The sequence below is a fragment of the Oncorhynchus nerka genome, linkage group LG9a (genome assembly GCF_034236695.1).
Source record: "Oncorhynchus nerka isolate Pitt River linkage group LG9a, Oner_Uvic_2.0, whole genome shotgun sequence".
Classification (NCBI taxonomy): Eukaryota; Metazoa; Chordata; class Actinopteri; order Salmoniformes; family Salmonidae; genus Oncorhynchus; species Oncorhynchus nerka.
Window position 1 is genome coordinate 35,244,168 of NC_088404.1, and position 19,890 is coordinate 35,264,057.

Below are 19,890 nucleotides of genomic sequence, written 5' to 3' on the forward strand. Positions count from 1 at the left end.
TCCCATCTCTCTATATATAGACTACATTATAACTCCCATCTCTCTATATATAGACTACATTATACTGTTAGTGCTCCCATCTCTCTACATTATATATAGACTACATTATACTGTTACAGTAGCTCCCATCTCTCTATATATAGACTACATTATACTGTTACAGTAGCTCCCATCTCTCTATATATAGACTACATTATACTGTTACAGTAGCTCCCATCTCTCTATATATAGACTACATTATACTGTTAGTGCTCCCATCTCTCTATATATAGACTACATTATACTGTTACAGTAGCTCCCATCTCTCTATATATAGACTACATTATACTGTTACAGTAGCTCCCATCTCTCTATATATAGACTACATTATACTGTTAGTAGCTCCCATCTCTCTATATATAGACTACATTATACTGTTACAGTTACAGTATACTGTCCCAGTAGCTCTCTATATATAGACTACATTATACTGTTACAGTAGCTCCCATCTCTCTATATATAGACTACATTATACTGTTACAGTGCTCCCATCTCTCTATATATAGACTACATTATACTGTTACAGTAGCTCCCATCTCTCTATATATAGACTACATTATACTGTTACAGTAGCTCCCATCTCTCTATATATAGACTACATTATACTGTTACAGTAGCTCCCATCTCTCTATATATAGACTACATTATACTGTTACAGTAGCTCCCATCTCTCTATATATAGACTACATTATACTGTTACAGTAGCTCCCATCTCTCTATATATAGACTACATTATACTGTTACAGTAGCTCCCATCTCTCTATATATAGACTACATTATACTGTTATACTGTTAGTAGCTCCCATCTCTCTATATATAGACTACATTATACTGTTACAGTAGCTCCCATCTCTCTATAGACTATAGACTACATTATACTACATTATACAGTAGCTCCCATCTCTCTATATATAGACTACATTATACTGTTACAGTAGCTCCCATCTCTCTATATATAGACTACATTATACTGTTACAGTAGACTACATTATACTGTTACAGTCTCCCATCTCTCTATATATAGACTACATTATACTGTTACAGTAGCTCCCATCTCTCTATATATAGACTACATTATACTGTTACAGTAGCTCCTCTCTATATATAGACTACATTATACTGTTACAGTAGCTCCCATCTCTCTATATATAGACTACATTATACTGTTAGTGCTCCCATCTCTCTATATATAGACTACATTATACTGTTACAGTAGCTCCCATCTCTCTATATATAGACTACATTATACTGTTACAGTGCTCCCATCTCTCTATATATAGACTACATTATACTGTTACAGTAGCTCCCATCTCTCTATATATAGACTACATTATACTGTTACAGTAGCTCCCATCTCTCTATATATAGACTACATTATACTGTTACAGTAGCTCCCATCTCTCTATATAGACTACATTATACTGTTACAGTAGCTCCCATCTCTCTATATATAGACTACATTATACTGTTACAGTAGCTCCCATCTCTCTATATATAGACTACATTATACTGTTACAGTAGCTCCCATCTCTCTATATATAGACTACATTATACTGTTACAGTAGCTCCCATCTCTCTATATATATAGACTACATTATACTGTTACAGTAGACTCCCATCTCCCATCTCTATATATAGACTACATTATACTGTTACAGTAGCTCCCATCTCTCTATATATAGACTACATTATACTGTTACAGTAGCTCCCATCTCTCTATATATAGACTACATTATACTGTTACAGTAGCTCCCATCTCTCTATATATAGACTACATTATACTGTTACAGTAGCTCCCATCTCTCTATATATAGACTACATTATACTGTTACAGTAGCTCCCACTATATAGACTACATTATACTCCCATCTCTCTATATATAGACTACATTATACTGTTAGTGCTCCCATCTCTCTATATATAGACTACATTATACTGTTACAGTAAGCTCCCATCTCTCTATATATAGACTACATTATACTGTTACAGTAGCTCCCATCTCTCTATATATAGACTACATTATACTGTTACAGTAGCTCCCATCTCTCTATATATAGACTACATTATACTGTTACAGTGCTCCCATCTCTCTATATATAGACTACATTATACTGTTACAGTAGCTCCCATCTCTCTATATATAGACTACATTATACTGTTACAGTGCTCCCATCTCTCTATATATAGACTACATTATACTGTTACAGTAGCTCCCATCTCTATATATAGACTACATTATACTGTTACAGTGCTCCCATCTCTCTATATATAGACTACATTATACTGTTACAGTAGCTCCCATCTCTCTGTATATAGACTACATTATACTGTTACAGTAGCTCCCATCTCTATATATAGACTACATTATACTGTTACAGTAGCTCCCATCTCTCTATATATAGACTACATTATACTGTTACAGTAGCTCCCATCTCTCTATATATAGACTACATTATACTGTTACAGTAGCTCCCATCTCTCTATATATAGACTACATTATACTGTTACAGTGCTCCCATCTCTCTATATATAGACTACATTATACTGTTACAGTGCTCCCATCTCTCTATATATAGACTCATTATACCAGTGCTCCCTCTCTATATATAGACTACATTATACTGTTACAGTAGCTCCCATCTCTCTATATATAGACTACATTATACTGTTACAGTAGCTCCCATCTCTCTATATATAGACTACATTATACTGTTAGTTCCCACATATAGACTACATTATACTGTTACAGTAGCTCCCATCTCTCTATATATAGACTACATTATACTGTTACAGTAGCTCCCATTATACTGTTCTCTCCCATATATAGACTACATTATACTGTTACAGTAGCTCCCATCTCTCTATATATAGACTACATTATACTGTTACAGTAGCTCCCATCCATCTCTCTATATATAGACTACATTATACTGTTACAGTAGCTCCCATCTCTCTATATATAGACTACATTATACTGTTACAGTAGCTCCCATCTCTCTATATATAGACTACATTATACTGTTACAGTGCTCCCATCTCTCTATATATAGACTACATTATAGACTCCCACTATATATAGATTATACTGTTACAGTAGCTCCCATCTCTCTATATATAGACTACATTATACTGTTACAGTAGCTCCCATCTCTCTATATATAGACTACATTATACTGTTACAGTAGCTCCCATCTCTCTATATATAGACTACATTATACTGTTACAGTAGCTCCCATCTCTCTATATATAGACTACATTATACTGTTACAGTAGCTCCCATCTCTCTATATATAGACTACATTATACTGTTACAGTAGCTCCCATCTCTCTATATATAGACTACATTATACTGTTACAGTAGCTCCCATCTCTCTATATATAGACTACATTATACTGTTACAGTAGCTCCCATCTCTCTATATATAGACTACATTATACTGTTAGTGCTCCCATCTCTCTATATATAGACTACATTATACTGTTACAGTAGCTCCCATCTCTCTATATATAGACTACATTATACTGTTACAGTAGCTCCCATCTCTCTATATATAGACTACATTATACTGTTAGACTCCCACATTAGATACATTATACTGTTAGTAGCTCCCATCTCTATATATAGACTACATTATACTGTTACAGTAGCTCCCATCTCTCTATATATAGACTACATTATACTGTTACAGTAGCTCCCATCTCTCTATATATAGACTACATTATACTGTTACAGTGCTCCCATCTCTCTATATATAGACTACATTATACTGTTACAGTAGCTCCCATCTCTCTATATATAGACTACATTATACTGTTACAGACTACATTATACTGTGCTCCCATCTCTCTATATATAGACTACATTATACTGTTACAGTAGCTCCCATCTCTCTATATATAGACTACATTATACTGTTACAGTAGCTCCCATCTCTCTATATATAGACTACATTATACTGTTACAGTAGCTCCCATCTCTCTATATATAGACTACATTATACTGTTACAGTAGCTCCCATCTCTCTATATATAGACTACATTATACTGTTACAGTAGCTCCCATCTCTCTATATATAGACTACATTATACTGTTAGTGCTCCCATCTCTATATATAGACTACATTATACTGTTAGTAGCTCCCATCTCTCTATATATAGACTACATTATACTGTTACAGTAGCTCCCATCTCCATCTCTCTCTATATATATATAGACTACATTATACTGTTACAGTAGCTCCCATCTCTCTATATATAGACTACATTATACTGTTACAGTAGCTCCCATCTCTCTATATATAGACTACATTATACTGTTACAGTAGCTCCCATCTCTCTATATATAGACTACATTATACTGTTACAGTGCTCCCATCTCTCTATATATAGACTACATTATACTGTTACAGTAGCTCCCATCTCTCTATATATAGACTACATTATACTGTTACAGTAGCTCCCATCTCTCTATATATAGACTACATTATACTGTTACAGTAGCTCCCATCTCTCTATATATAGACTACATTATACTGTTACAGTAGCTCCCATCTCTCTATATATAGACTACATTATACTGTTACAGTGCTCCCATCTATATATCTACATTATATGTTAGACTACATTATAGACTACATTATACTGTTACAGTAGCTCCCATCTCTCTATATATAGACTACATTATACTGTTACAGTAGCTCCCATCTCTCTATATATAGACTACATTATACTGTTACAGTGCTCCCATCTCATTATCTGTTAGTAGCTATATAGACTACATTATACTGTTACAGTAGCTCCCATCTCTCTATATATAGACTACATTATACTGTTACAGTAGCTCCCATCTCTCTATATATAGACTACATTATACTGTTACAGTAGCTCCCATCTCTCTATATATAGACTACATTATACTGTTACAGTAGCTCCCATCTCTCTATATATAGACTACATTATACTGTTACAGTAGCTCCCATCTCTCTATATATAGACTACATTATACTGTTACAGTAGCTCCCATCTCTCTATATATAGACTACATTATACTGTTACAGTAGCTCCCATCTCTCTATATATAGACTACATTATACTGTTACAGTAGCTCCCATCTCTCTATATATAGACTACATTATACTGTTACAGTAGCTATATAGACCATCTCTCTCCCATATATAGACTACATTATACTGTTACAGTAGCTCCCATCTCTCTATATATAGACTACATTATACTGTTACAGTGCTCCCATCTCTCTATATATAGACTACATTATACTGTTACAGTAGCTCCCATCTCTCTATATATAGACTACATTATACTGTTAGTAGCTCCCATCTCTCATATAGACTACATTATACTGTTACAGTAGCTCCCATCTCTCTATATATAGACTACATTATACTGTTAGTGCTCCCATCTCTCTATATATAGACTACATTATACTGTTACAGTAGCTCCCATCTCTCTATATATAGACTACATTATACTGTTACAGTAGCTCCCATCTCTCTATATATAGACTACATTATACTGTTACAGTAGCTCCCATCTCTCTATATATAGACTACATTATACTGTTACAGTAGCTCCCATCTCTATATATAGACTACATTATACTGTTTAGTGCTCCCATCTCTCTATATATAGACTACATTATACTGTTACAGTAGCTCCCATCTCTCTATATATTATACTGTTACAGTACATTATACTGTTACTGTTAGTAGCTCCCATCTCTCTATATATAGACTACATTATACTGTTACAGTAACTCCCATCTCTCTATATATAGACTACATTATCTGTTACAGTAGCTCCCATATATAGACTACATTATACTGTTAGTAGCTCCCATCTCTCTATATATAGACTACATTATACTGTTACAGTAGCTCCCATCTCTCTATATATAGACTACATTATACTGTTACAGTAGCTCCCATCTCTCTATATATAGACTACATTATACTGTTACAGTAGCTCCCATCTCTCTATATATAGACTACATTATACTGTTACAGTAGCTCCCATCTCTCTATATATAGACTACATTATACTGTTGTTACAGTAACTCCCATCTCTCTATATATAGACTACATTATACTGTTACAGTAGCTCCCATCTCTCTATATATAGACTACATTATACTGTTACAGTAGCTCCCATCTCTCTATATATAGACTACATTATACTGTTACAGTAGCTCCCATCTCTCTATATATAGACTACATTATACTGTTACAGTAGCTCCATCTCTCTATATATAGACTACATTATACTGTTACAGTAGCTCCCATCTCTCTATATATAGACTACATTATACTGTTACAGTGCTCCCATCTCTCTATATATAGACTACATTATACTGTTACAGTAGCTCCCATCTCTCTATATATAGACTACATTATACTGTTACAGTAGCTCCCATCTCTCTATATATAGACTACATTATACTGTTACAGTAGCTCCCATCTCTCTATATATAGACTACATTATACTGTTACAGTAGCTCCCATCTCTCTATATATAGACTACATTATACTGTTAGTGCTCCCATCTCTCTATATATAGACTACATTATACTGTTACAGTAGCTCCCATCTCTCTATATATAGACTACATTATACTGTTACAGTAGCTCCCATCTCTCTATATATAGACTACATTATACTGTTACAGTAGCTCCCATCTCTCTATATATAGACTACATTATACTGTTACAGTAGCTCCCATCTCTATATATAGACTACATTATACTGTTACAGTAACTCCCATCTCTCTATATATAGACTACATTATACTGTTACAGTAGCTCCCATCTCTCTATATATAGACTACATTATACTGTTACAGTAGCTCCCATCTCTCTATATATAGACTACATTATACTGTTAGTGCTCCCATCTCTCTATATATAGACTACATTATACTGTTACAGTAACTCCCATCTCCCTCTCTATATAGACTACATTATACTGTTACAGTAGCTCCCATCTCTCTATATATAGACTACATTATACTGTTACAGTAGCTCCCATCTCTCTATATATAGACTACATTATACTGTTACAGTAGCTCCCATCTCTCTATATATAGACTACATTATACTGTTACAGTAGCTCCCATCTCTCTATATATAGACTACATTATACTGTTTAGTTACAGTACTCCCAGCTCCCATCTCTCTATATATAGACTACATTATACTGTTACAGTAGCTCCCATCTCTCTATATATAGACTACATTATACTGTTAGTGCTCCCATCTCTCTATATATAGACTACATTATACTGTTACAGTAGCTCCCATCTCTCTATATATAGACTACATTATACTGTTACAGTAGCTCCCATCTCTCTATATATAGACTACATTATACTGTTATCTCTCATAGACTGCTCTCCAGCTCCCATCTCTATATATAGACTACATTATACTGTTACAGTAGCTCCCATCTCTCTATATATAGACTACATTATACTGTTACAGTAGCTCCCATCTCTCTATATATAGACTACATTATACTGTTACAGTAGCTCCCATCTCTCTATATATAGACTACATTATACTGTTACAGTAGCTCCCATCTCTCTATATATAGACTACATTATACTGTTACAGTAGCTCCCATCTCTCTATATATAGACTACATTATACTGTTTAGCTCCCATCTCTCTATATATAGCTCCCATCTCTCTATATATAGACTACATTATACTGTTACAGTAGCTCCCATCTCTCTATATATAGACTACATTATACTGTTACAGTGCTCCCATCTCTCTACATTATATAGACTACATTATACTACATTTACAGTTAGCTCCCATCTCTCTATATATAGACTACATTATACTGTTACAGTAGCTCCCATCTCTCTATATATAGACTACATTATACTGTTACAGTAGCTCCCATCTCTCTATATATAGACTACATTATACTGTTACAGTAGCTCCCATCTCTCTATATATAGACTACATTATACTGTTACAGTAGCTCCCATCTCTATATATAGACTACATTATACTGTTAGTGCTCCCATCTCTCTATATATAGACTACATTATACTGTTACAGTAGCTCCCATCTCTCTATATATAGACTACATTATACTGTTACAGTAGCTCCCATCTCATTATCTATATATAGACTACATTATACTGTTACAGTAGCTCCCATCTCTCTATATATAGACTACATTATACTGTTAGTGCTCCCATCTCTCTATATATAGACTACATTATACTGTTACAGTAACTCCCATCTCTCTATATATAGACTACATTATACTGTTACACATTAGCTCCCATCTCTCTATATATAGACTACATTATACTGTTACAGTAGCTCCCATCTCTCTATATATAGACTACATTATACTGTTAGTGCTCCCATCTCTCTATATATAGACTACATTATACTGTTACAGTAGCTCCCATCTCTCTATATATAGACTACATTATACTGTTACAGTAGCTCCCATCTCTATATATAGACTACATTATACTGTTACAGTAACTCCCATCTCTCTATATATAGACTACATTATACTGTTACAGTAGCTCCCATCTCTCTATATATAGACTACATTATACTGTTACAGTAACTCCCATCTCTCTATATATAGACTACATTATACTGTTACAGTAGCTCCCATCTCTCTATATATAGACTACATTATACTGTTACAGTAGCTCCCATCTCTATATATAGACTACATTATACTGTTAGACTACATTATACTGTTACAGTAGCTCCCATCTCTCTATATATAGACTACATTATACTGTTGTAGCTCCCACAGTAGACTCATTATACCATCTCTCTATATATAGACTACATTATACTGTTACAGTAGCTCCCATCTCTCTATATATAGACTACATTATACTGTTACAGTAGCTCCCATCTCTCTATATATAGACTACATTATACTGTTACAGTAGCTCCCATCTCTCTATATATAGACTACATTATACTGTTACAGTAGCTCCCATCTCTCTATATATAGACTACATTATACTGTTACAGTGCTCCCATCTCTCTATATATAGACTACATTATACTGTTACAGTAGCTCCCATCTCTCTATATATAGACTACATTATACTGTTACAGTAGCTCCCATCTCTCTATATATAGACTACATTATACTGTTACAGTAGCTCCCATCTCTCTATATATAGACTACATTATACTGTTAGTGCTCCCATCTCTCTATATATAGACTACATTATACTGTTACAGTAGCTCCCATCTCTCTATATATAGACTACATTATACTGTTAGTGCTCCCATCTCTCTATATATAGACTACATTATACTGTTACAGTAGCTCCCATCTCTCTATATATAGACTACATTATACTGTTACAGTAGCTCCCATCTCTCTATATATAGACTACATTATACTGTTACAGTAGCTCCATCATCTCTCATTATACTGTTATAGACTACATTATACTGTTACAGTAGCTCCCATCTCTCTATATATAGACTACATTATACTGTTACAGTAGCTCCCATCTCTCTATATATAGACTACATTATACTGTTACAGTAGCTCCCATCTCTCTATATATAGACTACATTATACTGTTACAGTAGCTCCCATCTCTCTATATATAGACTACATTATACTGTTAGTGCTCCCATCTCTCTATATATAGACTACATTATACTGTTACAGTAGCTCCCATCTCTCTATATATAGACTACATTATACTGTTACAGTAGCTCCCATCTCTCTATATATAGACTACATTATACTGTTAGTGCTCCCATCTCTCTATATATAGACTACATTATACTGTTACAGTAGCTCCCATCTCTCTATATATAGACTACATTATACTGTTACAGTAGCTCCCATCTCTCTATATATAGACTACATTATACTGTTACAGTAGCTCCCATCTCTCTATATATAGACTACATTATACTGTTACAGTAGCTCCCATCTCTCTATATATAGACTACATTATACTGTTACAGTAGCTCCCATCTCTCTATATATAGACTACATTATACTGTTACAGTGCTCCCATCTCTCTATTATATAGACTACATTATACTGTTACAGTAGCTCCCATCTCTCTATATATAGACTACATTATACATTTACTGTTAGCTCCCATCTCTCTATATATAGACTACATTATACTGTTACAGTAGCTCCCATCTCTCTATATATAGACTACATTATACTGTTACAGTAGCTCCCATCTCTCTATATATAGACTACATTATACTGTTACAGTAGCTCCCATCTCTCTATATATAGACTACATTATACTGTTACAGTAGCTCCCATCTCTCTATATATAGACTACATTATACTGTTACAGTAGCTCCCATCTCTCCCATTATATCTCAGTCTCCCATATATAGACTACATTATACTGTTACAGTAGCTCCCATCTCTCTATATATAGACTACATTATACTGTTACAGTAGCTCCCATCTCTCTATATATAGACTACATTATACTGTTACAGTAGCTCCCATCTCTCTATATATAGACTACATTATACTGTTACAGTAGCTCCCATCTCTATATATAGACTACATTATACTGTTACAGTAGCTCCCATCTCTCATATAGACTACATTATACTGTTACAGTAGTGCTCCCATCTCTCTATATATAGACTACATTATACTGTTACAGTAGCTCCCATCTCTCTATATATAGACTACATTATACTGTTACAGTAGCTCCCATCTCTCTATATATAGACTACATTATACTGTTAGTGCTCCCATCTCTCTATATATAGACTACATTATACTGTTACAGTAGCTCCCATCTCTATATATAGACTACATTATACTGTTACAGTAGCTCCCATCTCTCTATATATAGACTACATTATACTGTTACAGTAGCTCCCATCTCTATATATAGACTACATTATACTGTTACAGTAGCTCCCATCTCTCTATATATAGACTACATTATACTGTTACAGTAGCTCCCATCTCTCTATATATAGACTACATTATACTGTTAGTGCTCCCATCTCTCTATATATAGACTACATTATACTGTTACAGTAGCTCCCATCTCTCTATATATAGACTACATTATACTGTTAGTGCTCCCATCTCTCTATATATAGACTACATTATACTGTTACAGTAGCTCCCATCTCTCTATATATAGACTACATTATACTGTTACAGTAGCTCCCATCTCTCTATATATAGACTACATTATACTGTTACAGTAGCTCCCATCTCTCTATATATAGACTACATTATACTGTTACAGTAGCTCCCATCTCTCTATATATAGACTACATTATACTGTTACAGTAGCTCCCATCTCTCTATATATAGACTACATTATACTGTTACAGTAGCTCCCATCTCTCTATATATAGACTACATTATACTGTTACAGTAGCTCCCATCTCTCTATATATAGACTACATTATACCAGTAGCTCCCATCTCTCTATATATAGACTACATTATACTGTTACAGTAGCTCCCATCTCTCTCTATATATAGACTACATTATACTGTTACAGTAGCTCCCATCTCTCTATATATAGACTACATTATACTGTTACAGTAGCTCCCATCTCTCTATATATAGACTACATTATACTGTTACAGTAGCTCCCATCTCTCTATATATAGACTACATTATACTGTTACAGTAGCTCCCATCTCTCTATATATAGACTACATTATACTGTTACAGTAGCTCCCATCTCTCTATATATAGACTACATTATACTGTTACAGTAGCTCCCATCTCTCTATATATAGACTACATTATACTGTTACAGTAGCTCCCATCTCTCTATATATAGACTACATTATACTGTTACAGTAGCTCCCATCTCTCTATATATAGACTACATTATACTGTTACAGTAGCTCCCATCTCTCTATATATAGACTACATTATACTGTTACAGTAGCTCCCATCTCTCTATATATAGACTACATTATACTGTTACAGTAGCTCCCATCTCTCTATATATAGACTACATTATACTGTTAGTAGCTCCCATCTCTCTATATATAGACTACATTATACTGTTACAGTAGCTCCCTGTTATCTCTCTATATATAGACTACATTATACTGTTACAGTAGCTCCCATCTCTCTATATATAGACTACATTATACTGTTACAGTGCTCCCATCTCTCATATATAGACTACATTATACTGTTACAGTAGCTCCCATCTCTCTATATATAGACTACATTATACTGTTACAGTAGCTCCCTCTCTATATCTCATTATACTGTTATAGACTACTATATATAGACTACATTATACTGTTACAGTAGCTCCCATCTCTCTATATATAGACTACATTATACTGTTACAGTAGCTCCCATCTCTCTATATATAGACTACATTATACTGTTACAGTAGCTCCCATCTCTCTATATATAGACTACATTATACTGTTACAGTAGCTCCCATCTCTCTATATATAGACTACATTATACTGTTACAGTAGCTCCCATCTCTCTATATATAGACTACATTATACTGTTACAGTAGCTCCCATCTCTCTATATATAGACTACATTATACTGTTACAGTAGCTCCCATCTCTCTATATATAGACTCCTGTTACAGTAGCTCCCATCTCTCTATATATAGACTACATTATACTGTTACAGTAGCTCCCATCTCTCTATATATAGACTACATTATACTGTTACAGTAGCTCCCATCTCTCTATATATAGACTACATTATACTGTTACAGTAGCTCCCATCTCTCTATATATAGACTACATTATACTGTTACAGTAGCTCCCATCTCTCTATATATAGACTACATTATACTGTTACAGTAGCTCCCATCTCTCTATATATAGACTACATTATACTGTTACAGCTCCCATCTCTATATATAGACTACATTATACTGTTACAGTAGCTCCCATCTCTCTATATATAGACTACATTATACTGTTACAGTAGCTCCCATCTCTCTATATATAGACTACATTATACTCCCATCTCTCTATATATAGACTACATTATACTGTTACAGTAGCTCCCATCTCTCTATATATAGACTACATTATACTGTTACAGTAGCTCCCATCTCTCTATATATAGACTACATTATACTGTTACAGTAGCTCCCATCTCTCTATATATAGACTACATTATACTGTTAGTGCTCCCATCTCTCTATATATAGACTACATTATACTGTTACAGTAGCTCCCATCTCTATATATAGACTACATTATACTGTTAGTAGATAGACTACATTATACTGTTACAGTAGCTCCCATCTCTCTATATATAGACTACATTATACTGTTAGCTCCCATCTCTCTATATATAGACTACATTATACTGTTACAGTAGCTCCCATCTCTCTATATATAGACTACATTATACTGTTACAGTAGCTCCCATCTCTCTATATATAGACTACATTATACTGTTACAGTAGCTCCCATCTCTCTATATATAGACTACATTATACTGTTACAGTAGCTCCCATCTCTCTATATATAGACTACATTATACTGTTACAGTAGACTCCCATCTCTCTATATATAGACTACATTATACTGTTACAGTAGCTCCCATCTCTCTATATATAGACTACATTATACTGTTACAGTAGCTCCCATCTCTCTATATATAGACTACATTATACTGTTACAGTAGCTCCCATCTCTCTATATATAGACTACATTATACTGTTACAGTAGCTCCCATCTCTCTATATATAGACTACATTATACTGTTACAGTAGCTCCCATCTCTCTATATATAGACTACATTATACTGTTACAGTAGCTCCCATCTCTCTATATATAGACTACATTATACTGTTACAGTAGCTCCCATCTCTCTATATATAGACTACATTATACTGTTACAGTAGCTCCCATCTCTCTATATATAGACTACATTATACTGTTACAGTAGCTCCCATCTCTCTATATATAGACTACATTATACTGTTACAGTGCTCCCATCTCTCTATATATAGACTACATTATACTGTTACAGTAGCTCCCATCCCATCATCTCTATATATAGACTACATTATACTGTTACAGTAGCTCCCATCTCTCTATATATAGACTACATTATACTGTTACAGTAACTCCCATCTCTCTATATATAGACTACATTATACTGTTACAGTAGCTCCCATCTCTCTATATATAGACTACATTATACTGTTACAGTAGCTCCCATCTCTCTATATATAGACTACATTATACTGTTACAGTAGCTCCCATCTCTCTATATATAGACTACATTATACTGTTAGTATATAGACTACATTATACTGTTACAGTAGCTCCCATCTCTCTATATATAGACTACATTATACTGTTACAGTAGCTCCCATCTCTCTATATATAGACTACATTATACTGTTACAGTAGCTCCCATCTCTCTATATATAGACTACATTATACTGTTACAGTAGCTCCCATCTCTCTATATATAGACTACATTATACTGTTACAGTAGCTCCCATCTCTCTATATATAGACTACATTATACTGTTAGTGCTCCCATCTCTCTATATATAGACTACATTATACTGTTACAGTAGCTCCCATCTCTCTATATATAGACTACATTATACTGTTACAGTAGCTCCCATCTCTCTATATATAGACTACATTATACTGTTACAGTAGCTCCCATCTCTCTATATATAGACTACATTATACTGTTACAGTAGCTCCCATCTCTCTATATATAGCATTATACTGTTACAGTAGCTCATCTCTATATATAGACTACATTATACTGTTACAGTAGCTCCCATCTCTCTATATATAGACTACATTATACTGTTGTTATCTCTCTATAGTAGACTACATTATACTGTTACATCTCCCATCTCTCTATATATAGACTACATTATACTGTTACAGTAGCTCCCATCTCTCTATATATAGACTACATTATACTGTTACAGTAGCTCCCATCTCTCTATATATAGACTACATTATACTGTTACAGTAGCTCCCATCTCTCTATATATAGACTACATTATACTGTTACAGTAGCTCCCATCTCTCTATATATAGACTACATTATACTGTTACAGTAGCTCCCATCTCTCTATATATAGACTACATTATACTGTTACAGTAGCTCCCATCTCTCTATATATAGACTACATTATACTGTTACATTATAGTAGCTCCCATCTCTCTATATATAGACTACATTATACTGTTACAGTAGCTCCCATCTCTCTATATATAGACTACATTATACTGTTACAGTAGCTCCCATCTCTCTATATATAGACTACATTATACTGTTACAGTAGCTCCCATCTCTCTATATATAGACTACATTATACTGTTACAGACTCTTATATATAGACTACATTATACTGTTACAGTAACTCCCATCTCTCTATATATAGACTACATTATACTGTTACAGTAACTCCCATCTCTCTATATATAGACTACATTATACTGTTACAGTAACTCCCATCTCTCTATATATAGACTACATTATACTGTTACAGTAGCTCCCATCTCTCTATATATAGACTACATTATACTGTTACAGTAGCTCCCATCTCTCTATATATAGACTACATTATACTGTTACAGTAGCTCCCATCTCTCTATATATAGACTACATTATACTGTTACAGTAGCTCCCATCTCTCTATATATAGACTACATTATACTGTTACAGTAGCTCCCATCTCTCTATATATAGACTACATTATACTGTTACAGTAGCTCCCATCTCTCTATATATAGACTACATTATACTGTTATAGTAGCTCCCATCTCTATATATAGACTACATTATACTGTTACAGTAGCTCCCATCTCTCTATATATAGACTACATTATACTGTTAGTGCTCCCATCTCTCTATATATAGACTACATTATACTGTTACAGTAGCTCCCTCTATATATAGACTACATTATACTGTTACAGTAGCTCCCATCTCTCTATATATAGACTACATTATACTGTTACAGTAGCTCCCATCTCTCTATATATAGACTACATTATACTGTTAGTGCTCCCATCTCTCTATATATAGACTACATTATACTGTTACAGTAGCTCCCATCTCTCTATATATAGACTACATTATACTGTTACAGTAGCTCCCATCTCTCTATATATAGACTACATTATACTGTTATAGTAGCTCCCATCTCTCTATATATAGACTACATTATACTGTTATAGTAGCTCCCATCTCTATTGATGGTTCCTGTGTTTCTCTGCCTGCACTCTGCTGATGATGCAGCTAGCCAGCCAGCCCGCCAGCCAGCCAGCCATTGTGTGAAATGCATCGTGTGCACATTTGCGATGTGTGGTGTGTTTGTGTAGATGATCTGTCTGTGTTTGTGCATCAGCGTTTGTGTGTGTGTGTGCTTGTGTGTGTGTGTGCGTGTGTGTTGGATGGTTGCCAGGTATCAGACAGAGAAGGTTTTATTAACTGTGTGTTAGCCTCATGTCTGATGACTCCTAGTGGACACTCTGTTCACTGCAGTTCTGACACACATAGTAGCCTGGAACTAGATTGAATGAGCTTCTTTTCTTTTTTGTCTGTTTCCAAGACACATGAAATCTAAACTCATTCTGTCATTGTCTGTTGTACTGTGTTTTATGTTTCTGTCCATCACAGGTTTTAGAGAGTATTTCCTGCATGTTCAACTAAAGTAATGTGTTCTGTTGTCTGTGTGTTACAGGTTTTACATAGAGAGTATTTCCTACCTGAAGGACAATGCTACTATCGAACTCTTCTTCCTCAATGCTAAGTCCTGCATATACAAGGTAAGTTCATCAGGCATGTGGTTCATGCTTAGATATAGCATGCCAATATATATATATATATATATATGATTTTATTTTCCAGTCATGTCATAATTCTACCAGCAGGTGGTATATGTGGGCTGTTGGGTGGTCAGTGTGACAGTAAAACCACTCTCTGTCTCCTCTCTGTTCCATTCATCCTGTTAGAAACAGATTTAGCATTAGCTAAGCTTATGCTATCTCCAGCTCCAAAGTGTTACCCAGCCTCTGCTAACAAAATGCATCCACCGATAGCGAAGCTTCTGATAACACTCCATCATCACACGTAGCTTTTCCTAATTACATACCCAGCACTGACAGCTTAGCGTATGCTAACACATAACCAATACTTCACACCTCAGGCTAGGTGTTTATAAAGGGAGGCTGGAGAACTCTCCCTGTCCAACAGACTCAAGTGAAGTGAGGGTTGTCTGTGAAGTCTACATTTCCACTCCAATAGACTAAAATAACTCTATTTTTACTCGAGGCACACATGTATACAAGGACACAAAAATAAACTCAACACAGACTATGTCAATGTTAATCATGATACAAGAATGTCGCTACACCTGCAATGACATCTGCTAAGCATGTGTATGTGACCAATAGCATTTGATTTGATTTGATTCATCTTGGATACGTTTAAGACATTATATTTGTGTTGTGGATATAGAGTCATTTTTAATACAGTCATCTCCTGTCTTCATGTATGGAGTGTGTGTTCTACACTGGACCACACACACATACACGCACACTGCTAGGCCACAGCCCCATGGTGAGAGCCCATGCTGGGTGGTAATGTATTCAGTGTTGTGTTTCACTCTGCTGTCTGATCTCTTAACCAATTAACTGCCAGGGATCATATAGAGGACATTCCTTACATACCTGACCCCTTCAGTCACTAGTCATCCACACACACAAACACACACACACACACACACACACACACACACACACACTTCCTTCCCTCAATGTGTGTGTGTGTCAGTAGGGCCTGTCCCAGCATTGCTCATCTAACTAAACAGGATGGAGAGACGAAGAGAAAGACAGAGAGAGAATTAAAGAGAAAGAAAGAGAGACCGTTAAGAAAATTGTTCTGCAAGTCACCAATGCATTTCCTCATTCTATTCTGCCCCCATAAGTCCCATCACACTGTAATGTCTGAGCTGAAGCAGAGCAGACAACCCCCAATGAAGAAAGGACAAGAAATCACTGTAATGTCTGAGCTGAAGCAGAGCAGACAACCCCGAATGAAGAAAGGACAAGAAATCACTGTAATGTCTGAGCTGAAGCAGAGCAGACAACCCCCAATGAAGAAAGGACAAGAAATCACTGTAATGTCTGAGCTGAAGCAGAGCAGACAACCCCCAATGAAGAAAGGACAAGAAATCAGTGTAATGTCTGAGCTGAAGCAGAGCAGACAACCCCCAATGAAGAAAGGACAATAAATCACTGTAATGTCTGAGCTGAAGCAGAGCAGACAACCCCGAATGAAGAAAGGACAATAAATCACTGTAATGTCTGAGCTGAAGCAGAGCATACAACCCCCAATGAAGAAAGGACAATAAATCACTGTAATGTCTGAGCTGAAGCAGAGCATACAACCCCCAATGAAGAAAGGACAATAAATCACTGTAATGTCTGAGCTGAAGCAGAGCAGACAACCCCCAATGAAGAAAGGACAATAAATCACTGTAATGTCTGAGCTGAAGCAGAGCAGACAACCCCGAATGAAGAAAGGACAATAAATCACTGTAATGTCTGAGCTGAAGCAGAGCAGACAACCCCCAATGAAGAAAGGACAATAAATCGGGGAGGGGGAGGAAGGGAGTGAGGGAAGTTTAGATGAAACAATGAAAACAGCAATGGAGAAAAGAGTACTGGGGACATTGTGATAGAAACGTTTTTATCCTATATGAATATGTATTTCAGTGTTGTATTACAGTTTTTAACAATCACTTTGGCACTAATTTCAGAACCTTGTGGTCATTTTTCACAACTCTAGACACAAAACTCAAAACGGTCATCACTTGTAACACAGGCTGTCCAATGTTCAATGCATTGCATTGTGCATTCATATCTTTAAAGAAACCTTGCACTTGCAGAATCATTGGTTCAAATAACTAATTTATCATGAAATACCATCGGAACATTCATTTAGATCACCCACACACAAGATACCGATAGTTTCACTGTGTCGTTGTTCGTCCAATCATTAAATATGGTAGTACAAAATATGTGATACATGTTTCATTATGCTAGTACATGTAAATACATCACTGTAAAAGGACTAGTAGAGAGAATACTACAAACACAGTTAATACAATAAAATCACAACATAGGTTTCTTTGAATCAAAGCAAAAATAATTAGCTACAACAAAATTAAAAACAGGTCAACTGCAGTGTTCCTCACCTGGCTTACTGTAAAAAGACACAAACACACACACACACACACACACACACACACACACACACACACACATATTTCCATCAACCCTGTTGTGGATTTGGACATAGGTTCTCATCCACATCACAATGGATGTTTTCATTAGCCAAACATCTTGGGAAGAATCTTCGGGTGAATCCAGGCCTGACACTGGTCTGCCGTGATGTCATTGCATGCGTCATTCATGGCCTGGAGAAGGACGGCTTGTTCGTGAGGGCGCCTATCATATACCCCCCACCTCCATGTGGACAAAAATTCCTCAATCGTGTTAAGGAAAGGAGAGTATGGGGGTAAGTACAGGGTGGTAAATTGTGGATGGGCCTGAAACCATGCTTACACCATTTGGTGGAACCTGACAGTATCCCACACAATGACATAGGTCATGTCATCAGCTCTACAGACCTGATTTAGCTCATCAAGGACGGTTACATTCCAACAGCGAATCATGTGGCTGCCTGCAACTCAATATATAGAGTATATAGAGTAGAGAGATTTAGATGTTGTTCAACCAAACATGAGAACTGCGAATCATGTGGCTGCCTGTAACTCAATATGAGTGCCCCTCAATATATAGAGTATATAGAGT

General features: G+C 35.3%; 1 protein-coding gene across 16 annotated transcripts in view; it reads left to right on the plus strand.

Annotated features, from left to right (window-relative positions):
- The window catches only part of LOC115134873 (FERM domain-containing protein 4A-like), a 151,877-nt gene that overhangs the window by 90,211 nt on the left and 41,776 nt on the right, over positions 1-19,890 (plus strand). For all 16 annotated transcript variants that reach the window (XM_065022522.1, XM_065022526.1, XM_065022523.1 and 13 more), the window contains exon 5: positions 16,755-16,839. In XM_065022522.1, the coding sequence (XP_064878594.1) occupies positions 16,755-16,839 (85 nt within the window). The remainder of the gene's footprint in view (positions 1-16,754; positions 16,840-19,890) is intronic.